Source organism: Balaenoptera borealis (assembly GCF_965194805.1).
Source record: "Balaenoptera borealis genome assembly, chromosome: 5".
In the NCBI taxonomy this organism is placed as follows: domain Eukaryota; kingdom Metazoa; phylum Chordata; class Mammalia; order Artiodactyla; family Balaenopteridae; genus Balaenoptera; species Balaenoptera borealis.
The window spans coordinates 4,068,400-4,093,829 of record NC_138862.1 but is presented as its reverse complement, the minus strand read 5'-3'; the positions used below and the strand labels follow the sequence as shown (position 1 = coordinate 4,093,829).

The 25,430-nt window shown below is 53.4% G+C and overlaps 1 protein-coding gene across 8 annotated transcripts in view; it reads right to left on the bottom strand.

The window, feature by feature from the left end:
• Positions 1-25,430, bottom strand: part of PRDM15 (PR/SET domain 15) — a 58,784-nt gene that overhangs the window by 23,113 nt on the left and 10,241 nt on the right. For 4 of the 8 annotated variants that reach the window (XM_082392890.1, XM_082392895.1, XM_082392896.1 and 1 more), the window contains exons 2-11: positions 21,179-21,224; positions 20,558-20,651; positions 18,965-19,118; positions 16,326-16,578; positions 9,491-9,592; positions 7,988-8,212; positions 6,358-6,478; positions 4,779-4,960; positions 4,566-4,660; positions 4,143-4,230 (exon numbers count right to left, since the gene is read on the bottom strand). In XM_082392890.1, coding sequence (XP_082249016.1) covers positions 4,143-4,230; positions 4,566-4,660; positions 4,779-4,960; positions 6,358-6,478; positions 7,988-8,212; positions 9,491-9,592; positions 16,326-16,578; positions 18,965-19,118; positions 20,558-20,651; positions 21,179-21,215 — 1,351 coding nt within the window. In that variant the 5' untranslated portion in view covers positions 21,216-21,224. Of the gene's footprint in view, positions 1-4,142; positions 4,231-4,565; positions 4,661-4,778; positions 4,961-6,357; positions 6,479-7,987; positions 8,213-9,490; positions 9,593-16,325; positions 16,579-18,964; positions 19,119-20,557; positions 20,652-21,178; positions 21,225-21,899; positions 22,116-25,430 lie in introns of those variants that run through there. The other 4 variants (XM_082392892.1, XM_082392893.1, XM_082392894.1 and 1 more) reach the window with 4 other exon arrangements.

Genomic DNA, 25,430 nt, shown 5'->3' with positions numbered 1-25,430 from the left:
CGCCCTCCCCACAGTGAAGCCTTCAGAGATACCCACAGCCCGGTGTCCCTCCCCAAAAGTGGCCAGACTGCCCCACTAGGGCCTGACAGTCCCCACCCTGCTCTCTCCCTCCAGGTGCCCAAGGCAGACCCTGGGGTGTCCTGTCCCCTCCCCCCGGCCCGGGGGTCTGCCCCCCGTGAGCACAAGCACAGGGGCCATCAGGGCACTGCCCGGCCCTGGCACCTGTTCAGCTGTCTGCCTTCGTCCCAGCCACCCGGCCTCCGACCCTGGTTTTGGGGGTCTCAGGGCCTCGCCTAGCGCTCTCCTCTCAGACTTGTCCTCTGCCCTCAACCCCACCACGCCCACCCTGCTCCTGCCAGGACACGCAACTGCCCACGGGTCCGTCACCTAAGCCTTAAGCCCCAGAAGGCGGCCCTCCTGCAGCGCCGGGAGCACCGTCTCGTGTCACCTGAGCGGGTGGGCGTGACAGTGTGCGTCCCCCTCCAGAGCGAGGGCCTGAGGTCACACCGTGCCACCCTCATTTCTGGGCCTTTGGCTACAGCCCACTGAGCACTTCCCGCAGTCAGTAAACGTTTGCTGAACGCGCAGATCCCGGAGGCCGGAGGCAAAGTTTCGTTTTCTACAGTGATTCTGACTGCGGTCATCACTCCGCCGCACAGCGGACTCCCGTGTCCGGAATCGCAGCCTGGGCGCTGCTGACACGCCGGCCGGGTCACTGCGGGAGGCTGTCCCGTGCCCTGTACGTTGAGCAGCGTCCCCCAGGCAGCTGCTCCAACCAAACCGGCTGCAGACTCTGCCCAGTGTCCCCGGGGACTCAGGCCTCAGCAGTTTAACTTCTGCCAGGCGGACCCCGACGTGCAGCCCAGGTGGAGGCCCCGGGGTATATCCACACAACCCCTGCACACGCGTGTGTGTGTGTGTGCGCAGTACCTGTGCTTATCATGCAGACATTTCCAGGCTTATTTTAGTGGTTACATCATATTCCACCCACTTCACACATCGCAATTTACTGCATCATTTTTGATATTGTGGGTAATTTAATGATCCTTTTCCTACTAGATTCCCTCAGCGTGAATCCTTAGGAATGAGATCACCAGAGACAAGGGCGTCTGCCATCCTGCTCTGTGAAGGGCCGCCCCTTACAGGGCTGTTCCATCAGATCACCCGAGACCCCGCCCACCCTGCGACCCCTAAACCACACAGGTAAGCCTCCCTCCTGGGCAGGTGGCCTCACAAGCCCAGGAACCCGACAGCCATGGAAGGGCCAGCGTGGCCCTTGGACTTTCGCTTCTTCTCTCTAACGGGTCGAGTCCCTCCCAGCGTACGGAGAGGACCCACCTCTAACCAACCCCAGCAGCTCCGGTGTGGCCTTCGCCGGGTGACGGCAGCGCTGGAGCAGCTGTCCGGGCCAGGCTGTCACCACGGTGGCTTTTCCTGCCATGGCGTCCACATGTCACCAGTTCAGGAATCCAGGCAGGTGCTCGACGACAACCTTCTCCCACCCGTAATCCCTGCTGCCCTCGAGGTCTACACTCATGTTTTAACAAAATGCAGCAACTGAGAGCAAACACCTACTATGTGGTGGACGGTCAGGCTCTCAGCATGGCTGTGCCCCGCTCTGTCCGCCCCCTGCCCGGCCAGTGCCCGCCTCACCTCCACACGCTCACGTGAACTGCTCGCCCCCTGCCCCAGCTGGGGGCTGTTCTAATCCTCAGGCCAGAAAGGCTCTGCCTCTCTGCTAGTTCATTAAAGGGAAACACCTGCCCTCCTGATGGCCGTTAACCTGAGGGGCTGGGAGGCGTGTGCCCCAGCCGCTGGTTTCCCTGGTAACTGATGAGCCAACCTGATGTCAATTTCCCCTATAAGTGGCAGCCTCCTTCTCCCCTGAGGGGGAAGATCTCTGCCTGACGCGTGCTGCCTGCCCTCTGCACGTGGCGGGGTGTGGCTTCAGGACCTTTGTTTCAGACCTGTAAGGTTCCCCCGTCCAATAAACCGTTGATGTCTCTGTCGCTGTCTCTGGGCCCTTTCTTTGGTCTCGAGGTTGGGCAGCTCCAAGGCTTGCAGGCCTGGGGGTGCAGCCCAACACGTGGGCTCTGGTGAAGGAGGGGGCGCAGGGTCACCCGGGGAGACCCTGTCTTGCCTGAGGGCCTGGACGTGAGCCTCTGCTCTTCTCCAGCTCCCTCAGGAAGGTCGGGGGCAGACGAGGGCCATTTAGATAAGCTCCACCCGGCCTCCTCATACCCATGACAGGCCCTGCTCAGTGAAAGCTTGAGAAAAAGCCCAGCAGACCCATCATTTCAAAGCTCACACAAATCCCTGACTTAATGGTCTACAGAAGACACATTCTCCTAACATGAACACTATAAGAAAGTACAACAGCATGCAAATAATATATTACACAAATGACCTCAGCTCCCAGGTTTATCCTTTGTCTTCCATCCAAAACTTCTGACCTTTGAAATTGGAGAGAAACTGCATTTCAATTCATTGCTGCTCTGTTAACTTCTATATAACAAAGACAGACGAACGTCTGGTTTAACAGAACTTTTTGCTGACATGTAGCAACTGCTGCTTTGACTTAGTACCTTCTGTTTCATTTGTGTCCAGAGAAATAAAGATGAAAAGAAGAGAACTTGTCTGCCTCAACCTCCAGCGGGCCTCAGCAAACACCCGGGCCGGGAAGGGGCATTGCCCTCCGCTCTGACGCCCACCCACTGAGCTCGTGCAGAACCGAGCGTGGCCACACGGAGCGCCATCCTGCCTGGCGACAAGCACAGCTCGAGGATCCTCTGACTGACATGGCATCAAAAGATCGGTGGATTTCCCCCAGGTTTTGGGAACACCTGGGCTGCAGAATGCAGGTGGCGTAGCACCTGGAAGTGCACCTGGAAGCTTCCAAGTCCACTTCATGCCGTGACTGATGCTCAGGGCAGCCGGAGCTCAGGTGAGACAAGACTCACCTGCCACTCAGAAAAGCCCCGCCCTGGGAGCGAGGCACTGCGGACGGAGGAAACCAGCCGCAGTTTCCAACAGGAGCCCTCAAAGCGGAACAAGCAAATGAACCAAACGAAGGGACACGGCAGAGGCTGCAGGAGCGGGTGCCGGCCACGGGCAGGGAGGGGCAGCGGCGGTTTAGGTGACGGGGTAAGGGTGCCCTGAGATGCGGGCCGGCCGGCACCCTAACAAGAACCAGCACAGCGATACAGAGTGACCGGTGACACACACAGAGGGCTCGACAGGAAGGGGGTTTGGAACCAAAGGTTAACCTGGCAGGTCTCTAAGCCAAATGCCACTGGTACCCACCCCCCAGGTGTGCGACGATGCCGAGAAGAGGGGGCCGAAAAGACAACAGCGACCCTCCGCCAACCCCATCCTCCCTGGGTGGGGACACAGCCGCCCGCCTTCCCCCGCGGGGCACAGGGCAAAGAGCCGCGGGGACAGGACACGGGCCTCCCCTGCCGGCCGGGTTCCTGCGCAGCCGCCCCCTGGCTGTCCACGGGGATTTACACATCACGTACACTCGCCAGCGGCGCGCTTGGCCAGACACGGGGCCTGAGCCCCTCGGCCAGGCCCAGAGACCCGTCCCCGCCACGGGCTGGTCCAAGCACGCCGGCTTCAGCTGCATGCAAGCAGACGAGGGTCCGTGTCACGAGTGGGGACTGGGGACAGCGGCAGGCTCAGTGGAGGCCGCTGTGTGCGAGGGAGCGGCAAGGCCCTCGCCTGGACCCGGGCGGGGTCCTCGGAGGGAGGAGGGCGGACGGTTGAGGAAGCTCCTGCCGACAGCGAGGCGGAAGCCCACCCCCCCAGCCGGGACCCCACCTCTTCAAGGACTTCTCACGGGGTCCCAGAGCAGCCCTACCGCTCACCATCCTCGGCCACCATGAAACCCCCCTGCTTCACTACGGGCTCAACTGTGGGCCATACGTGGCTGCTTCTGAGGAATAACAGGATGTGGAATAAATCCCCTTTTAAAGGGAAAGTTTCGGTCTCTTTAGAGTAAGTAACAGCTGCTTGAAGCACCCCGAACGGAGGGGAACGTTACAGGTGAGGATGCCTGTTAAACCCACCTTCACCCTCTGCCGGAACACCTGGTTCCCACCCCGCCAGGTACCTGCGCCTCAGCGCCGGGCGGGGCCGCTCACCTGTCCGGCAGTTGTGAAACTCCAGCGCGCTCTGGATGCGGAAGGTCTTCTCGCAGGTGCCACACCGGTACCTGTACTCGCTGTCGACCTGGTGGGGGGGGGGGGGCGGGAAGCGGGGGCAGCTGGGACGCACCCCCTCAGGGAGCTGCTCCAGCCACGGGCCCTTCCCCCCGCTACCCTCCTGCCCAGCGTAGAACGTGAACCCTGCCTGGCCGTCCCCCTGCCCTGGAAAGGGAACCCCGCGTCCAGGTGACCTTGCTGCCCATGTGGGCCTCCCGCTCGGCCCCGAGCCCTGGCGGCACCCAGCCAGGCCCGGACCCACCTCGGCCGCTCCGGCGCCCGCTCCCTCTCCCGTGACTCTTTCGTCAACGTCAACGGTCTGCTTTCCTCCGTCACTAGACAGAGCAGTGGTCCTTCACCCACCTCGTTCCTGCTGTGCTTGTAAGAGACGTGCTGCTTCAGACTCTCCTTGCGGCTGAACAGCTTGGTGCATTCCTCGCATTTAAACAGCTTGTCGCCTAAGGGACGAGCAGTGACAAGCCGCGCGCACGCGCCGCTGCTCCAGATGCCCTGAGGCCACGTGCCCGCCCGGGACACGCCGCCCAGCTCCCCGCGCCGACGTCCGCGGGGACTCACCGTGGGAGCGCACGTGCCTGCTCAGGTTGCTGCTGTTCTGGAAGATCTTGCTGCAGATGCTGCACTGGTAGATCCGCCTGTGCTCCCCCAGCTGCCGGACTAGCTTCCGCCGGATGCCGTGGCGGCTCGAGAGGACCAGGCTCCTCTTGAGGGTGATGCCGCTGCTCTGATGGTGGGGGAACCTGCGGGTGAGACACACACGCTGTGAGACGGGGGAGACGGGGTCGTCGGAGAAGAGAGGTCAAGGTCACAGTCACCTGGGAGCGAGCCCCTGTCAAATCTTCCTAGCCCGGCACGAGAGTGGGGGGCCGTGCTCAGGCACACCCCTGCGGCTCTGGGGCACCTGGAAGGGACAGACACCCTGAACGTACAGTGGCACCACTTAGCTTTTCCTGTACCGGCCACTCAGCTCCCTGGGCGTTAACTCCGGCCACCAGGAAGCCTGGAGCTCAGTTTGTGCGCTGACCAGAGTGACCATAACTGTTCTCTTTTCTGTCACTTGCCTCTACCCTGTTTCATATTTTCCCTGAACCTGATTTTTCAAACTTCTTCTCCCTATTAAATGTGTTTCTGACGGTAAGTTACCGAAACCCTCTGGGCAATAAGACAGAGTATAAATAAGTAGGTCAGGGTCACCATTTCTGACACTGCTCTGCTCTGTTTTCAGTTTTTCCCCAGCTTTCCAGACCCTACAGGACCAGGCGCATTTTGACCCCGTGGGAAAAGGGCTGGAAAAAAATACTGCCACCAGCTTATTCAACTTTAGGGCAAAAAACTGCCTAAGAATAATAACTAAAATACAAATATTTTCCTCGTTCATAAAAAGAAGAAACACACAGAGCAAGGTGTTAAATTTACAGAAATTTAAATACAAACTGTTCTATCATAGCAGCATTTGTTCACAGCAGTCAAAAGGCAGAAGCAACACAAGTGTCCTTGATGGAAGAATGGATAAACAAAATGTGGTCCATCCACATGATGGAATGTTATTCTGCCTTAAAATGCAAGGACAGTCCGACACCTGCTACAACACGGATGAACCTCGAGGGCATTATGCTAAGTGAAATAAGCCAGTCACAAAAAGACAAACACCGTGTGAGAACACTTATATGAGGTCCCTAGAGACAAAGGTACCTCCTCTAAGGTCTTCACAGAGACAGAAGGCAGAATGGTGGGTGCCAGGGGCTGGGGAGGGGGTGATGGGAGTCAGTGTTTTTAGTAAGTATGGAGTTTCAGTTTGGGGAAGATGAAAAAGTTCCAGAGATGGATGGAAGGTTGCACTGCAATGTGAATGTATTTAAAACCACCGAATCGTACACTTAAAAACAATTAAGATGGTAAATTTTGTACTATGTGTATTTTACTACAGTAAAAAATATTTTTCAAAATTTTAAGCTAGTTTCACAGTGGATGCACTATTAACCCCCCTGGGCTCCGGAGTTCCTGCTGCTTCCCAAGCACATGCGTTTCCTACAAGAAGTAAACCATCCCCTCTCATCTGCCCTTCCCTCTGGAATGGATTAGCCACCACGGCGCCTTTGCCTGTGAAGCCGGGCCCACGTGCTGCTCTGGGACATACTTTGGCACTGAGCTGGCGTCGCTGGGGGTGGTGGCCAGCTTCCCCAGAACCAGCTCCATGATCCGCTCGTCCGGCGACGCAGTCACAGGCTCGACCTCGGTCATGATCTCTGCCACTTGCTCTGTGTGGAGGGGACAGGACAAGCCGTGTCATCACCAGGGCCAGGGATGGAACGCAACCCAACCAAGATGACAGGCCCAAGGGGCCACAGCCAGGCCAACGCTGCAGACACAGATCACAAGATTGACACAGGGGAAAAAAAAAACAACTAGCAATAGTTTAGAATCCACACATTTACCTACAGATTTAGAAAAGCAAAATATTCTTCTTAACTCAAAACTGGAGTTATAATCTGTGATTAAGTCATGACACTATCTCAGTCCCTTTTCATACCACCTAAAACCAAAACACTTTGATGTACAGTGGGACCTTATAACCTAACTAAATCTGTCCTGACAGAGATTTGGAAATATTAATTTTTATGATTACACAAGCCATCTTGAGTATGTTCAAAAGCAGATCATCATTTTGTACAAGAGTCAAATATCAAATAACCACAGTAATAGGGAGGGACCCAGGCCTGAACCTCTGGACAAATGAAATATGGGACGGTTACATGAAAAGATTTAGCCACTTCACCTACTATGACGTCTTCCTAATGCAACTTAGAATTAGTGAAATAATCATTTAATAAGCTTTTCACCTCCTTCTCCTTTTCTCTGCTTGTTTATAGAGAAGTAGGGAAACTGTCCAGGGGAAGTTTAAACCACTTCTCCTGAGAATATTATGTGAGGGCTGCTCCTCTGAATTCTCTTTGATTCCAAGAAAGGATAAAAATTTCTTCTCACTCTCGCAGAAGAAATCCTGGGCTACAGCAGACAGCAAAAAGAAAAACTGCCCAGCGATCAGTAAGGAAGGTAGTGAGGGGACGCACTTAGTGTCTGAGCATCATGTCTGGTCCTTACGTGCGAGACCCGCCAGGAATCCTCTGGCACCAGGCACTTCTGGCAGGGGCCACGTGAGGGCTGAGGGGACACGGCCTTGTGGGAATCCCACACCCGAGAATGAGGGCCCAAGTTCCCTCCAAGCTCAACGGAGGCTACCGTATAGTCAGAGAAGGGCTTTAGCCACGGCCTGGGAACCAGCTGCACGCCCGTCCCCAGGGGACGAGGGAGCAGACGGTGGGGCGTCTACGTGATGGACCAACACAGCTCAGCAGCAAAGGAGAAGCCGGGGGACCCCAGTGTGGACGAGTCTCCCCTACACGCCGCGTGGGAGATGCCGGGCACAGAAAGAGTGCCCAGGACGGGAACGCCAGTCCACGCGGAGACAAGCAGGGAAGCGGCTGGAGGGGATGGACGTGTTCTCTGTCCTGATATCCGGCTACACAGGTGGACCCGCTTGTCACAGGTCACAGCCGGCACACCCTGCCAACGGCACTGCGAGTCGCTGTACGCGAAGAGCCGCTTCAGCAGAAGAGGAGGGCTTAGCCTTCGCCTCCGTGTGCGCTCTGTGCCGAGTTTTGCTACCCGGCATGGAGGCAACATGGCCTCAGGTCCCTGGCCATTCCCTTCACTGCTACCCCAGGACCAGCACCGCCTGCGGGCCCCGCCCTCGGGACCAGCCTCACCTGTGGGCTCCTTGCCTTCAACAATAACTAGAGGCTGCTCTGGTTTGGATGCTTTGGGTTTTCTCCCCCTTCGAGGCTTTTTCTTCTGCTCTTTGGCGGCACTGACACTCTTGGGAACTGCGGGAGTCTCTCCCCGGGGCACGTCTGCTTCCTTTTCTGCAGCCGGATCCTGCTGGCCGGCTGGGGGGACGCTTTTGGATTGTTCCAAATGGCCCAACAGGTGCTCTGCAGGACAGGGAAGCAAAAGCATAAGGCAGGGTGTCCGCTCCCAACCTCCATTTTGTTTGTTCTTAATTTTATTTGCTAATAGTGTGCCCTCTGCACAGGCAAATAAACTTTATTTCTTCTGCTTTGAAAACAACAGCATTTCCACGCACCAAACGCAACAACCATTTTAAAAAGGTAGTTAGGCAATAGAAGCAGGGCAGTTTGTAAAATCACGCACAGTTTTGTAAAAACTAAAAGCATGGGTACACGTGTATGAGCAAAGGGAAACTGTGGAAGAACACAGCAAAAAGGTAATGTGGGTCTCTCTATGGTGACCTTACAGGCAGTTTTTATATTCTTCTCAAAGCTTATTTAAGCTTTCTAATTTTTCTACAATGAATATATAATACAATTATTTTAAAACGTAGCCTTTGAAGAGGAATATTGATAAATATTCAATTCATAATGAACAAAATTGTCTTTAAAAACACTGCATGAAAGCCAAAAACCTTTATTTTCAATGGAAGAAACCTCAAAGACCTCCCAAGGAAAGATAACTGGACCACACACAGGAAACAGACAGGGGTGGCCATGCTCCCTGAACGAAGGTGAGCTGGGCTCAGGCTGGCCGGAGGGCAGGACACCAGCAAGAGGGCGGAGGAGTGACCCATGAGACAGATGGGGACTGGCGCCCTCAAGCGACCACTGGCGCCCGCCTGCACATTCGGCCAAGGACCGATTCTCCCCATCGACAACCTGGACTGGCTCACACAGGCCTCGGTGTGAAGTGGCGGCTATCTCCCCATTTGTTCCACACTCAGGGCCACTGTGCAGGGCGAGAGCCCTCGAGGGGCCAGGGAAGGAAAGGGGTGAGGGAATGAGGGAAGGAAAGTTTTAATGCAAACAACGTTACGTGCTGCGTGTCACGGGAAGGGTTTGGAAGTTTGGCCACGTAGCAGAACAAGCTAACGATGAGGCCACCCGGCTGCAAATGCTTGGGAAGGCTACAAAAATAGAGACTGCCCCCCCACACCAAACTAATGCTCTGCTGCGCTTCAGAGAAAGAAAACAAGATCCCTCGCTGCCAGACACGCGGAGAACTTCAAGCTAAAGCACAGATCCCAGGAGGAGGCCTGGGAGACACAGGCTGCGAGCTGAGCTCCTCCCGCAAAGCCAGGGAGCTCCCATGTGTTCTGCCACCATCCCAGAGGGATGGCGAGGAAGTGACAGAGCACGTCGGGGTGAGCGCAGCACGGGACTCGCTGGCGTCTGGCTGGGCAGGCGCCTGCCCCTTACCATTCAGCAGCTGCAGCTCAAGGAAGGCGGCCGAACACACCTTGCACACCCACCGGCTGGGTTCCGCCTCCACTGGCGTGCTGCTCTCTGGGGTGCCTGCAGCTTCAAAAGACAAGGGGGGCAGGTGGTCCAGCAGTTCCTCTCTCTGTGCAGCCCAGGCCAGCGCAGGGCACACCTGCCCTCATAGGAGGTGCCGTGACAGCGGTAACAACTGCCACCGCTTGGGAGCGGGTCCAATGCTCCAGGCACCGTTCTCGGAGTTGTACCTACACGGACTCGTTCGTGCCTGTGAACGTCCCCATTTCACAGATGAGGAAGCCGGGCACAGAGCACCGGAACCAGAGCCTGACGCAGGGCTGCCACCAGTCACGGAAAGGTGGCCTCCTCCCAGAAGCCAGTCTGGTGGGGCCAGACACCATCCCCCCATACAACTTCAAGAAAAGAATGCATGCTACGGCCCACATCGAATTCCCCAACCTCTCACTGGCTCATGTGACGAGAAAGGACGGAACCCCAAACAGCCAGGCCATGTGCCCTGGTGTGGCCACGGCTCCTGCCCAGCGCCGGCCAGCAGAGCTTTCTGCAATGACAGAAATGTTCTGTAACTGCCGGCCAGGGGGGCGGCCACGTGCGCCGAGTGCCCCTGAGGAACTGGACTTTCACTTTTATTGAATTTAGGTTGAAACAGCCGCCTGGGGCAGGTGCTTACAGCGGGGACAGTGCCCCTAGCCCTCCCGGCACCCCCGTGGGAGTCTGGGGGGCGGGGGGAGGTGACCAGGGTCCATGGAACACAGAGGGAGCCCCTGCCTGCACAGGCTCCTTTTCAAAAAAAACTACCGATGCTCTTGCGAGACCTCGAAGTTGGGGATGTAATGGCGAAGAACCTTTGTACTCTATTCCAAGTTAATCACTAAAGGGGTGCTGCCTATAAGCTTAAATTATACCTACTGGCCCCTCACTGGGAACCCTGCCTCCCAGGTAAAGACAGTTAAACTAAAACACCTTTGTTTGGCTCACAGGAAACATCCTGGCCAGGCTCACCTGTGAATGGCTGCAGGAAGGAAGAAATTAACACATCCCCTGACCGGAACCAGGAAATGCCTGATTTTATTCCCTCCCCTTTTAGTATAAAAGCAGCCTGGATTCTAACTCAGATGGTTCTTTGGGACACGAGTCCACCATCTCCTCGGTCTGCTGGCTTTCCAAATAAAGTCGCTATTTCTTGCCCCAACTGGTCTCTCGATTTATTGGCTGCTTGTGCGGTGAGCAGGACGAGCTGACTTGGTAACAGGGACATTCTAAGTGAATGTATGTTCGTGATTTCCCGGCCCGGGGAAACTGATTCGCTAAACCCCACGTGGCAGCCTGTCGGGGCTGGACGGGGGCCACCAGCCCTCACCACCACCTCCACTCCCGTCTCTGTGCAGCTTGTGTTGACACGGACGACCCACAGCAACCCTCCGGGGCCACTCACAAAGCAAAACCATCCAGAATAGTGACTGCACACGCGTTCAGAACCAGGAAAAGGCACACCTCTGTCTGTGTCAAAAACCAGCGATAAGGTTGCAAAGGATGGAAGAAACAGACGGACACCACTGTTACAACCGTTCGCATGCATTTTCTGAGTGTCCGTAAGATAACAAGAAGACAGAAACGTAACTGCAGTATGAAATTTCTGGTTATACCAAGACCAGAGCAGCAAGAGTGGAGAGTGCACGGCGCAGAAGCAGGGTACTGTTGCGGGATGTGCCCTGCGGCCCGGCCGCTGCTCTCCTCTGCACGCATCTCTGGGAATCCACTGAACAGCATCAGGAGGAGATCGGGGACAAACGGAACAAAGGGCCAAACTCTTGTATCTCACTCGCCTTCCCAAACACACATGGTTCTACAGAGGGCAAAGCACTCTTGCACAGGAGAGTTTCAGAGAAGGAGGCTGAGAAGGGGTTCGCTGGCAGCGGATACTCGGGAATAAAGGCAATTTATTTTAATCTGAGTGAGCTGCTCTCTCTCCACCACGAGGTCCCTGCCCAGGAATGGAATTCACGTAGGCCTGACCTGTGACCTGACCTTCGGCAGGAAACCCATCTCTTTGGCCCCGTGTCCTGAACGCTAGGTCAACGGGACTAACTAGAAGAACCAGTCATGACTGCTGTCCTCCCACCGAGGGCAGTACTCTAGTTTCCAAAAATTACCTTTAAAAGATAAGACGTTTTAAGAAAAAATGAGCCAGCAATCAGAAGGCAGTTCCTGATCCCAATCACTCACACGTCCAACAAAAGAGAAGTGTCTATGCAAAATGAAACAGCAGCTGGCAGTGGAGAGACAGGGAGAAGGCCCACAGCAGGACGGTCCGCAAAATGTGTAATGAAGATCAATCACGTGGTACATCAGCCTGTAAAGCAGGACCTCAACAGGCAGAAGTGCACGGCTTTTTAAACGACGGAAAAGAAATGGCAGAACTACAGGGACAGAGGGTAGATGCTGGTCGTCAGGGGACGGAGTACAGAGCTGTACAAGGGAACCTTCTGGGGTGCTGAGAACGCTCTGTATCTTGATTGTGGTGGAGCTCACACAACTGTAGACCTCTGTCCAAACTCTGAACTGTCCACCTAAAATCGCTCTTATTGTTTGTTAACTACACGCCCACAGTGCTGGTTTTTGAAACTATTAGAAAATGCTAATCAAAAATGCTAAGAGGGGCTTCCCTGGTGGCGCAGTGGTTGAGAATCTGCCTGCTAATGCAGGGAACACGGGTTCGAGCCCTGGTCTGGGAAGATCCCACATGCCGCGGAGCAACTAGCCCGTGAGCCACAATTACTGAGCCTGCGCGTCTGGAGCCTGTGCTCCGCAACGAGAGGCCGCGATAGTGAGAGGCCAGCGCACCGCGATGAAGGGTGGCACCCCGCTTGCCACAACTGGAGAAAGCCCTCGCACAGAAATGAAGACCTAACACAGCCATAAATAAATAAAAAATTAAAAAAAAAATGCTAAGAGTCGTTACGATGCTGATGTTATATGTGATTTAAAAGTTCCCCAAATGTTATGAAATGTATTTATATTTCATTTTTTTCACTAGAAAAGTGATTTTGAAAATCTGATGCTGACAGCTGACTCTGAACCCCACGCACCCGCCCGCTGAGACCACTGGGCTACCTGGGCCTCCTCCTTCATCTGCCAACGGGCCCAGGTGTGTGTAAAGAAAAAAAATCAGCCTTAATGTGAGCTCAAGGAGAACATGTAATTAGAAAAGTAAATCCACTACCAGAAAAAAAAAAATACAGATTAATTTTTGAAAGGAGTGTGCCAGGTAGAAGGAAACCCACTTCCCTCTGTGTTTAAAAGTCTACTCTGGGGCTTCCCTGGTGGCGCAGTGGTTGAGAATCTGCCTGCCAATGCAGGGGACACGGGTTCGAGCCCTGGTCTGGGAGGATCCCACATGCCGCGGAGCAACTGGGCCCGTGAGCCACAACTACTGAGCCTGAGCGTCTGGAGCCTGTGCTCCGCAACAAGAGAGGCCGCGATAGTGAGAGGCCCGCGCACCGCGATGAAGAGCGGCCCCCGCTCGCCGCAACTAGAGAAAGCCCTCGCACAGAAACGAAGACCCAACACAGCCATAAGTAAGTAAGTAAGTAAGTAAGTAAATAAATAAATAAATAAATAAATAAATAAATAAATAAATAAATAAATAAATAAAATTAAAAAAAAAAAAAAAGAAGTCTACTGTGCCAGTCTACAAATTGGCCGATTTCTATGACAAAGATGTTCGAAGCAAACTGAAAAGAGAGAGAACCGATGAGCCTTCGCAGTTCCGACGCTCACCTAGAAGGTTTATGAATAATGCAGGGCAGACTGCTCCTTGCCCACAGGCCCCCTCGTGACTCTTCTGGAGCAAACTGGTTCCTAAGGCCCCTTCACCTTGCTCTGACCCACCCCATGGGGCTAAAGGTGCAGCGCTGGCCACAAAGGCCCCGTGTGATCTCACGGGTGCGTCCAGACCAGAGGCGGGACGGGGAGCGGCGTCATCTCATGAGGGGCAGAGGTGAAGCCATCTCCCTACCTGTCAGACCTGGACAATCAGAATCATGCAGAAAACCAGCTTTCCACGGGTTTCTAGGCCCCTCTTCACAGGTCTTATCTGCTCCCGTTACTGAGAAGTGGGCACCCAGGAACCCAGTACTCCCATTGCACGGCTTCCAATGGGTGGTGTGTTCAAAACACACACCTGAGACTGCCCTGGGCCCTGGGCACCTGGATGGGTGGGGCTGCAGCAGGGTTCCAAAGTCTCTCTGTGCCAGGAGGGGACGTAAGGGGAAGGGGCCTGGGGAAGGGGCTGGGCAGGAGGCCAGGGTGGTAGGAGACAACGTGGGGGTCCTAGGGCAGCTGCCACGTCCCCAGGTGCAGCAATGGTACTGGCGCCAGCAGCACTGCCAGAGCCAAGCGGTCACTCAGCAGGGGGCTCTCCCAGGAAGAAAAGAAACAAGGAACCCAACTAACCAACTAGTTAACAGTAGTCAGTAACTTCCATCGCATTGCCAAGAAATATGTGCTTGCCATTTGTCCCAAAACAGAAAGTGAAAAAAATCATAAAAGTTATTTCTAAAATTTTAGAGTACCTCAGTTGCTTATTTATTTCCCCAATTCAGAAGCTAGTTTAGGGTGACCACGCTGCTTGCCTGGTGTAATTACTAACAGCGCCCAACGTTCTCAGAAGCCCAGAGGAGGGCTCACAGCTACCCTAGCGTCCCACTTGAGAACGGTTAGAACGGAATCAGGAGGCAGGCATTGGACAACACGGTCCTGGGCTAATTTCATGAAGATCTAGGCTCTCAAACGCAGCCCCAGATTAAAGAGCCCTCCGGAGGCAAAAAGCCAACAACAACTGGAACTCTGATAAGGGGAGGTGACCTCTGTGTTGACTTTGACCTTGAGAGCCATGAGGGGCATGCGTGCCACCTCCAGGACACAACTGACAAGGTCAGACCCTACAAGCCAAACCCTGACGTGCAGTCTGGGCTGGTCCCGGGACACACACGGGGTAAGGAATCCAGGACACGAGAAAACCAGGTCAGGAAGATCCTGGTGACCCTGGACAGCACCCGGGGAGTTGGCCTCACCTCGGTGGTTGAAAGTGACTCCTGACCCCGCGGAGTGCCACTGCAGGTGCCTCCCAGGGGCAGGGGCAGGACCAGGTACCCGGTTTTAGCAAATCCTAGAGGGTGGGGCTAGAGCAGTCTGGTGAAAAACCCTGGGTCTCTCCAAATTCTTTCTGCCCCCTTTACTATCAAAATAAAGAAAGGCCCATCAAGCCCAGTCTCCCTCTGCAAATATCCCTGGGAAGATGCAAACCCTCTACGGCCACCAGACCCCACGTGCAGCCATCTGTCACTCCCGGAGCACCCCCCAGAGGCTCCACGGGCCACCATCACCCAGCCAGCCTGCAGTGACTGAAGAGGGGTCCTGGAAATTCACGTCCGCCTGGAACCTTTGGGTAGGGTCTTTGCAGAGGTAACCAAGAAAAGATGGGTCAGACTGGTTGAGGGTGGTCCTAAATCCAGTGACTGGTGTCCTCCTAAGGAGAGAACCCAGAGACACAGGGAGAGACCTAGGCAGGGATGGGGTGGTGCAGCTACAATCAAGGAACGCCAAGGGCTGTCGGCAACACCGGAGCTGGGAAATACGGATCTTGGACTTCAGGCTTCCAGACTGTGAGACAACACATTTCTTTTGTTTTAGCCCCGGTGTGTGGTGCTTTGTCTGGGATGCCTCACGGATCCTTCCCTCCCTCCCTCCCTCACACTGCCACGTGAGCCCACCCGGAGCAGCTCCCAAACCTCCGCCACGATGCACACGTGGGACAGACCAGAACCTCCCAGACCTGTCAACCCCCTCACTCTACGGAGCCGTCTGTACCCCGTGGTGCTCGTAATGAGAGGGATCGTCTCCTTGTCAGAACCCTGTTGTTTGGGGGTCGGAAGGAAAGTCAGTGTCAGCTTCTCCCCCACAGGAAGTAAACTTCATGGCAGCAACAAGCATGTCTGCCCCGGGCAGTACCAGGTGGAGCCGCATGAAAGCCCTGCTCTCCCAGGCCACAGTGCCACGTGTGAGCCACTTCACGTGGTCCCTCAAGGTCAGGTGGAGAGGATGAACACCCCAAGGACGCACAGCGTGGGTAGAGAAGATTTAAATTCATCGGCCCCCTTCACGAGGTGATACCCCCGACCCCAGGTCAGCAGGACATGCATTCTGATTTGCTTTTCCAAAAGGATGTGGGTGAGTCACACGTGACTCCACTAGGTCTTTCTTTGATGACACATGCTTCACAGGCACACACGTGCGTATACACACACGCATGCACACGCACACCCCGACCTCCGGGAAGAGGCTGCTGGAAGGTGGCCAGCGCCAGCACTGGAGCCAGAATCCGGGTTCAAACCCTGATTCCTTCACTCTTTGCACTGTGATTCAGGGAAGGTCCCTTACCCTCTCTGTGCTCCGTTCCCTCTGCCCAAACCCAGGGGCCACAACCTGAACCCCTGGGACTAGGTGGGTGAGTGATGCTTGTGAAGCCGCAGAGCTGGGGGCAGAGCTGCCCGCCAGCAAGCGCCTGGCTTGGGGCGAGCTCTTCTAATGGTTTCTCAGCCCGGATATTCAACAAGCAGACCTACAGACCCACCCCGTGGTGTCAGGACCGAGCCCTCGGTGCTCCCCACGCCCGCCGGCCCTCCCGGCCCGACTCTTCTCACTAACACCAAGCTGCTGCGTGCGGCCAAGGGGCCGTGGGTCCCCACGGGGCGGCAGAACGGCGGACGCGCTGGGGACAGGGGCCCCCACGTACCGTGGAGCCCAGGGCAGGCCTGCCTCAGCATGGGCTTGTCCATCCTCTTGGCGTAGAAGGCCGCGTACCACACGCGCAGCTCGGTGCCCGGGGGGATGTCACGCGAGGTGGTGAAGTACACGTCGCTGCCGTGCTGGAAGGCCGTCAGGTTCTGGTGCCCGGGCTCCGCCGCCGGCCGCACCAGCATCATCCAGTTGCAGTCGTCCTCGTTGGAGGTGTCGAAGCACACGGGGTGCCCGTCCTTCTGGAACACCTGGGGGTGAGCGCGGCCCGCCGAGGGGCCGGGGCGGGGGCTGGTTATACACCGGTGTGCGTGTCAGCATGTGTGTGTGTGTGTGTGTGTGTGTGTGAGTGTGTGTGTGTGTGTGAGAGAGAGAGAAGGGGGGCTGCTGAGTGACCAGTCTGGACGGCACCACATCAGAGGCCAAACCGTGTTCCATACAGACCTATTTAGGCATTTACAGTGGTGGGAGGGCAGAGGTAGACCCCTGAACAGCTCAGGCTGATCACAAGCAAAAGGGAAGCAGGAGACACAGCAAAAGGTCAGGTGTCACTGGGAGACCCAAGTTCTCCGAATGGCTCAGGTGGGAACTGGGACGCCTAATTTCTACCTGTGGTCCAGGTGGGCACCCGGACGCATGCATTCTGCTGCACGAGGAAACCTGAGTTCTGCTCCTAGGCCAGCAGTTATCAGGAGACCTGAGTTCTATGCGTGGCCTGGCTGGAAACTAGGACATCTGAGGTCTACTTGTGGTCCAGGTGTAGAACCTGGACACTCAAGTTCTAATCAGTTTTCAAGTGGGCATGAAGGCACTTGAGTTCTACTCCCGGCCCAGGTGTCATCGGGACACCTCAACTGCAGGCATGGCACAGGTGGGAATCAGGACACCTGAGTTCTACTCCAGTTCCAGACGTCATCGGGACACCTGAACTCTATACCTGGCCCAGGTGTCATCGGGACACCTGAGTTCTACACGTGGCCCAGGTGGGTATCAGGACGCCTGAGTTCTACTCCAGTTCCAGATGTCATCGGGACACCTGAACTCTATACCTGGCCCAGGTGTCATCGGGACACCTGAGTTCTACACGTGGCCCAGGTGGGAATTAGGATGCCTGAGTTCTACTCATGGTCCATCTGGGCATCAGGACACCCAAGTTCTCCCGGCTCTGCTGCGAGTGTGGTCAGTGACTTTAGCAAAGTTCCTCGATCTTTATAAGCTGTGCCCTCATCTGCAAAGCAGCACCACTGTTTTATGGATTAAATGCAGGCAGGGACCAGGGGAGAAGCTTGAATATTTTGAAGTTCAAAGTAACCACATGGAATAGGGGGTTCCTGTCTGCCATTTTCTGATGCAATCATTGCTTCCTCGTTGTAGGAAGAAATCTCCCCACTCTTCTGGGCTTCTCCTGTAGGGGCTCCCCACTGCTAAGAGCTAGAGGCCCTCTTTGAGGATGGAGCACTCGGAAGCAAGGGGAGGGGACAGAGGGGTCCACCAGGTGCCTAACGACCCTGAGCCGGTGTGGGAACTGCTCCCTTGCCCTCCCTCCATGGGCATAAAGCTGCCCCCAGCACCCAGGTGCCCCCAGCACCCAGGTGAGCCTGTGCTGGAAACAACTCAATACGAGACACAGACCTTCAGAATCTGAGTTGCTGAAAGAAACCAAAACAGGCACAAAGGACTTTTTCAAAGGGGCCTCGGCCAACCTCGGGCCCACAGCGATTATGTGCATCAGCCCCAGGCCTCTTTACCTCACTCCTTCACATAAAATAATGTTTCTTTCTTTTCTTTCTTTGTAAACAAATCAAGTGCCTTTCCTTTCGCTCTGCTGTGCTGAAATCTGCCTTGTAAACTCAGTTCTCCAAGGACTGGCGAAACTCCGCGGTCACCTAGATCATCTCTGTTCTGAAACACGTGGGTCTCTGCTAAGGGTCTCCAGGGAAGCTCACCTCTCGGGGTAACCGTTGCCTGACCAGCACCTGTTCCTCTCCGTTTATTTCACAGGTGTTTTTGAAGCCTGGCTGAGGCTGGGCGTGTACTGGGTGCGGGGACAGAGCTGTGACTGACACCCACGTCCCTCGCCTCACGGCGCCTCCATGGGTCTCACTTTAAGTGATCCAAGCCCTCCCACCGATTTCCTTCCATTTCGTTTTTCTCAGTGTCATATAAAAGCTGTCATTTTCCAGCCTGATGTGCTTTTCAGAGCTGCCAAATTTTGCACTGGCCTCTCATCAAGGCCTCGACAAGACACCTTCCTTTCAGAAGAGCCTTGCAAAGTATCCTACGCTCTGCACCGGTGTGAAAATACTAATGCACCCCTGCAAAAATGCTAATGCACCCCTGTAAAATCCACAGAAAGCCTCCCTCCTAAAGCCTGCACTGGGGGTCTACTCTTGCATATGTTTTAAATAGATTCTCTTTAACGTCTTGCAAAATACTAACTTAACTCTGATGCTCTTGTGATATAAAAGCAAACTAAAAAATATCTGAACATTGTCTTGGAAATTCAGCAGAACTATAATACCTAGAGCTGTTTCCAAGACATTTATGAATCACTGGAACTCAGCGGGCATCACCCCATCTGCACGAGGACGGTCACAAAGCAGGGGTTCTGCCTCCCCCACTGGCCCCAGCTTTTACCTTCAATGGAAACGCAGACTCCTTCTCCCATTTGGCGACTCTCCTTGACTCAAATGGGCCAAACTGCGTGCGCTTGACGAGCTGGGTCACAGCAAACACCCCCTCGGCTCCATCTTCCAGGCGTCTGATCTCCAGGTTGGAGGGAAGGGATGACCTAGAAGTAGAACAAAGCAACAGACTCTCGGCCCCGGGCATCCACTGACCGAGGTGCCACACACACCAGGGGACAAGAGAGTTAGGATGACAGAAAAGGTCACTCTCACTGGCCACCAGAGTAGGCGATAGAGGGGCGTTGACTCGAGGATGTGTTTAAAATCCCCGCCCAGGAGACAGAGCCGATGCGTGTGTGTGAGCACACATCCTAAGTGTGGGCTTCAGTCAGCCAACAGAGAGAGGAGGACCACAGAGAGACCACAAAGAGGTGCCATGTGTAAAGTACCACGGGGAAGACAAGAAGTGCCACCGCATTCCAAAGACCAGAAAAGCATTTCCAGCCAGGTTGCACTGGGCTGGTTTCATCAACGATGTGGCCTTTCTAAGTAAACTCGGAGAATGTCAAGGATGGGGCACGCGTGCCAGCGGGAAGGCATGTGGGCTGGGACCCTGCGTGAGCCAAGGCCAGGGCCAGCCTGACCCACGTCGGGAGTGGGGCGGACCCCCAGCGTGCCTGGAGCACACACCCCTCACAGGAGCGAGCAGGGGGGCTGAGACGAGGAACCTATCACAGAGGGACCGATGGCTCCCACGGGAACTTTGTGGGCAACAGGCAACCACTGAAGGTTTTTGGAAGAGGGCTCATCAGATCTGTACTTCAGGCGAAATTAGTAAACTCTTCGCTTTGTGCAGGGAAGTCACAGTAAGACAAGTAAATAAAGAGGCTGGGAAAACCAGTTGGGCGGCTTCTGGGAACAGCGTTGATTAGATGGCAATTTTAGCGCCACTACATGCCAGGCCCTAAATCAGGTGTAACGATCACAGCAACTTTCCAAGGGGCAGTTATTCTCTCCATTTTACAGATGAGGCAACTGAGGTGCAGACAGGCGCACGTCTCGTCCGGGTTCAAACAGCTACTACATGGTAGGTGGGGCTGTGCCCCTCCCCGCCAGGGAAACATGGGCTGGCAGAGCTACGGAGCCCCTCGCCAGATCTAGGCGCTCGTCCAGAAGCTGCCACAGCTTTGCCTGGCTGCTCGCATCCCGGCCCCTTGCCCACAGTGGGCACTTGTTAGACGGCAGGCCTGGGCTCGGACCCCAGGGGAGACTGAACAAGCTCGGCCGTGGCCGCTCAACGCACAAACCAACTCAGCCCGTCAGCTGAACCAGGAACTGGATAAAAGACATTGACTCTGAAGTGTCTGCAACAAGCCTCGGCGCATCCTGGCGGCAGGAGACTCAGCTCACGGTGGGACGGAGATTTCGGACAGCCTCACACGTGAGGACAACCCTTCTCACCGAAGTCTCTCCCACTTCTTCTTTTGCTGTTCCTCCCCCCTTTTCATAGACACGCAGACCACCAGGCTCTTGCAGCAGGTGACATGCCGAAAACCCTGTCTGACGGGCGGGACGATAAAAGCAGCTCAAGGTGGTCACTCACCTTGCCCTGCTTAACACAAAGGAGTCTTTGACCATGACCACTGGGCCCAGCTCGGGACATTCAGAGTCGTGGTACTGGCTGCAGTCTTCACACCCTGCGAACAGACATCCCAGCGTCAGAGGGGGCGTTGAGTGGGGAGGGAGACGCCCACAGATCATCGCGCAGCCTGGGGGTAGGCGACAGTGCTCCCCACGAATGCAAAAAGAGTGCAACGCAGGACGTGCGCCCCCAGGAGGAAACCCAGCTCCACGGCACGCCGCAAAGTAGGCCAAGTCCGCTCTGTGGGGACGGAGGACAGCGGTGTCCCCAGGGAATGAGCGTAAATGAAAATTCACCAACTTAGCCTGTTTATCATAAATCTAACATGTTGTAAACCTCTTTCTAAAACCTGGGGTTACTTATCTGAGTCAATCGCCACCCCTGCTGAGTGCCCTTTGCTGGGAGTTCTCAGAAAGATGATCCTTTTAAAACTGTACCCGGCAGCACATTTCTCGTGCAATAAATCGTGGTTCTTAAAACAAGTAAGACCACGTCTAAAGGAGACAGCTCTTCTCTACTATAAAAACCAAGCGTGGACGTGGTTTTGCCTTCCATGGTGAGGATGGGCCACGGGCCACTTACAGATGAACATGATCTCCTCGTTCCCATCTTCAGCCATCGCCACCACCTGTCAGGACAGAGCGCTGCGTTAGTGATCAGCTTTTGGCCAAAGGCATTTTTAAAATTGAAGTATAGTTGATTTACAATGTTGTGTTAATTTTTCTGCTGTACAGCAAAGTGATTCAGTTACATTCTTTTTCAGATTCTTTTCCATTGGCGTTTTTAAAGACAGTTCCTGCTAATGGCCCCCTCGAGCCTGTGTAGGGACTGACTTTGTGCTTTTTAAGAAATTTTTTATTTTATTTTATTGGTCCTGCCACGTGGCTCGCTGGATCTTAGTTCCCCGACCAGAGATTGAACCCGGGCCCCTGGCAGTGGAAGCGTGGAGTCCTAACCACTGGACCGCCAGGGAAGTCCCTGACTTTGTGCTTTAAAGGCAACAGGCAGCAGGGTCCCCTTTATCGTGGGTTCGGGTGGGGACCTGGAAATGTTTTCTAACCTAGAATGATGCTGCTTTTCAATAAGCCATTGATGTGAATGGCTCTGAATTAGGACGTCTTCATGAACTCAGGCTTTCATCTTTCATATCAGCCATCCATTTCCATTTGTAAAATAAATATACCACTATTTTAAAAAGCCAGTTTTCACACTGTTGCTTCTATTTTTTCCTCCCTCACGGGACTGTGAATTCCTCCAGGGTAATCACATCTCACGCGACCTCCATTTTTTTCCACCTGCTAACCTGTGCGTGACGCCAAATTTCTCTCGGGGGGACTAAGCACCGCCTGACATGATGGAGGAGAGCCTGCCTGCTCTCCACAAAACCTTTATCACAACCGGTCGCTTCTATCTCCTATTCAACCTTGAGGTTCACCTCCATAGCGGGCAGCTGCGCTCAGGCCCCCTGCATATTCGTGGGCGATCTGGACGTGTTCAGATGGGGCCTCAGATTCCCGATCTATAAAATGGAAATTAAAATGCCCACCTCATGTAGTTTTGGGGGGAGCATAACGTGAGATACACCCCGTATGTGCCACTCAATAATCATTCCTCTTCCCTCCCACCCCTCCATCCCCAATTAAGCTAACTCAACACATCCTTCCTGCATCCCACTCCTGGCCAAGCCCGAGTGTATCACTAGGTACCTTTCTGGGGAAGTACGCAGGCCAGCACTCCACGAATGCCGATTCCAAACGCCCTCTGCCCCATTCCCATCCCGGGAGCTTTTGAAGAATGAATAGCAGACAAATGCAAAGTCCAAATGAAACCTGATTTGCTGAACACATGATTAGTTGAAAGGTCCACCAGAGAAGAGTGAATTAGTTATAAGGAAACAAGGCAGAGAGATGGCGTTTCCAATTTGCCCCTAAAATGCCAAGGACCAACAGCCAGGGCATATTTTTTCCCCAAACACAGCACAGTTTCTTCTGTTCCTGGGGACACCCCTTTACGTTACACGATGCCTCATGTGGCCTCAGCACGTTTAACTTGGTGTTTCCTGGTTGATGGGCTCCACGGGTGGGGTCAGGGGCCAGTCTGGAACGGGGGCAACGGCTGGTCACGGAGCAAAAGGAGAAGAGGGACAAAGAGGCAGAGGAAACACATGAAAACCCGCTTTCATGAGCTGCTGAGGTGCCCCCAGGAGCTTGAGAACCGTCTGTCCATCAGCAGGAACCCACTCTACCCACCAACACCAGCTCACGATCAAGGAAGTTCTGCAAGAACAGTGGGTTCTTAAGGGAGCCCTCAAACTGCCTACAAAGCTGGCAGCATCGGAGGGTGCGGACAAAGGGAACCGCTCTGGCCTTCCTCGTGGCCCAGTGTGGCCACCTCCCCTGTGCCTGCTTCTGGTCTGGCCTCTCAAGGCTTCCATGTCTTGGCTATTGTAAATAGTGCTGCTGTGAACACTGGAGTGCATGTATCTTTTCAAATTAGAGTTTTCTCCGGATATATGTCCAGGAGTGGGATTGCTGGGTCGTATGGTAGCTCTATTTTTAGTTTTTTAAGGAACCTCCATACTGTTCTCCATAGTGGCTGTATCAATTTACATTCCCACCAACAGTGCAAGAGGGTTCCCTTTTCTCCACACCCTCTCCAGCATCCGTTATTTGTAGACTTTTTAAAGATGGCCATTCTGACTGGTGTGAGGTGGTACCTCATTGTAGTTTTGATTTGCATTTCTCTAATAATTAGCACTGTTGAGCATCCTTTCATGTGCCTATTGGCCATCTGTATGTCTTCTTCGAAGAAATGTCTATTTAAGTCTTCTGCCCATTTTTGGATTGGTTTGGTTTTTTGTTATTGACTTGTATGAGCTGTTTGTGTCTTTTGGAAATCAAGTCGCATTGTTTGCAAATATTTTCTTCCATTTCATAGGTTGTCTTTTCCTTTTGTTTATGGTTTCCTTTGCTGTGCAAAAGCTTATGAGTTTGATTAGGTCCCATCTGTTTATTTTTGCTTTTATTTCTACTGCCTTGGGAGACTAAGAAAACATTGCTATGGCTTCTGTCAGAGAATGTTTTGCCTATGTTCTCTTCTAGGAGTTTTATGGTGTCATGTCTTATATTTAAGTCTTTAAGCCATTCTGAGTTTATTTTTGTGAATGGTGTGAGGGTGTGTTCTAACTTCACTGATTTACATGTAGCTGCCCAACTTTCCCAACATCACCTGCTGAAGACACTGTCTTTTCTCCATTGTATAGTCTTGCCTCTTTTGTTGAGATTAATTGACTATAGGTGTATGGGTTTATTTCTGGGCTTTCTATTCTGTTCCATTGATCCATATGTCTGTTTTTGTGCCAATACCATGATGTTTTGATTACTGTAGCTTTGTAGTATTGTCTGAAGTCTGAGACTTATGCCTCCAGCTTTGTTCTTTTTCTTCCGGATTGCTTTGGCAATTCTGCATCTTTTATGGTTCCATATAAATTTTAGGATTATTTGTTCTAGTTCTGTGAAAAATGTCACAGATAATCTGACAGGGACAATTAATCTGTAGATTGCTTTGGGGAGTGTGGCCATTTTAACAATATTAATTCTTCTAATCCAAGAGCAGGGGATATCTTTCCATTTCTTTAATAATCTTTAATTTCCTTTATCAATGTTTTATAGTTCTCAGCATATAAGTCTTTCACCTCCTTGATCAGGTTTATTCCTATGTATTTTTTTTGGGGGGGGGATGAGATTTTAAAAGAGATTGTTCATTTTTTACTTTCCCTTTCTGATATTTCACTGTTAGTGTGAAGAAATGCAACAGATTTGTTTGTTAATCTTGTATCCTGCTACTTTGATGAATTCGTTTATCGGTTCTAGTAGTTTTTGTGTGGCACCTTTAGGGTTTTCTATATAGTATCATGTCATTTGCATATAATGACAATTTTACCTCTTCCCTTCCAGTTTGGATATCTTTTATTTCTTTTTCTTGTCTGAGTGCTATGGCTAGGACTTCCAATACTATGTTGAATAGAAGTGGTGAGAGTGGGCACCCTTGTCTTGTTGTAGACTTTAGCAGGAAGTCTTTCAGCTTTTCACTGTTGAGTATTATGTTGGTTGTGGGTTTGTCATAAATAACTTTTATAAAGGAGCCTCTTGAAGTCTGTGTTGTGCTGGCAAAATCCCTTTGGTGTGCAGAATGCTCCTTTGCAGAAGGGAAGTCCAGTCTCCAGACTTCTCCAACAAGTAAGAAATCCCAGAACAAGGGATTGTAAATAGTACTGTTGCAGGGAAAATGACAGAAAAATATTCAAAGTGTGAGATGCAGCCATTTTAACCACCGATCCTGGGGAAACTTACTTATACCAGTGGTTCTCAGTGTGGTCCCTGAACCAGCAAACAGTAGCACTGGCAGCACCTGGGAATTTCTCAGAAATGCGAATTCTTGGGCCCCTCCCCAGACCTGCTGGGCTGGGGCCCTACACTCTGTGTATTTGCAAACCTCCAGGTTATTCTGATGCAGCTCAAGTCTGAGACCTGCTGCTTAACCTTCAATCCTTTTAACACTTACATGATTCCTACCGCAAAAAGCAAACAAACTAACCACAACAGTGATCACTGGGGGACCACAGTAATCATGTCAGGAAACCAGATTCGTCATGAGGGTCAGCTAGGCTTAGACCAGGAGTATCTGTGTGTAACTCGGTGGGAAATGGGGAGCGAGGGGAGATCTGGGGCAGATGTTCTCTGTGACAGCTGAGGTTTACTCGGCAGCCCCCATGATTACAACTGTTAAAAACAATTCTGAAAAAGAAGACTAAAGTGAGAGAAATCAGTTTACC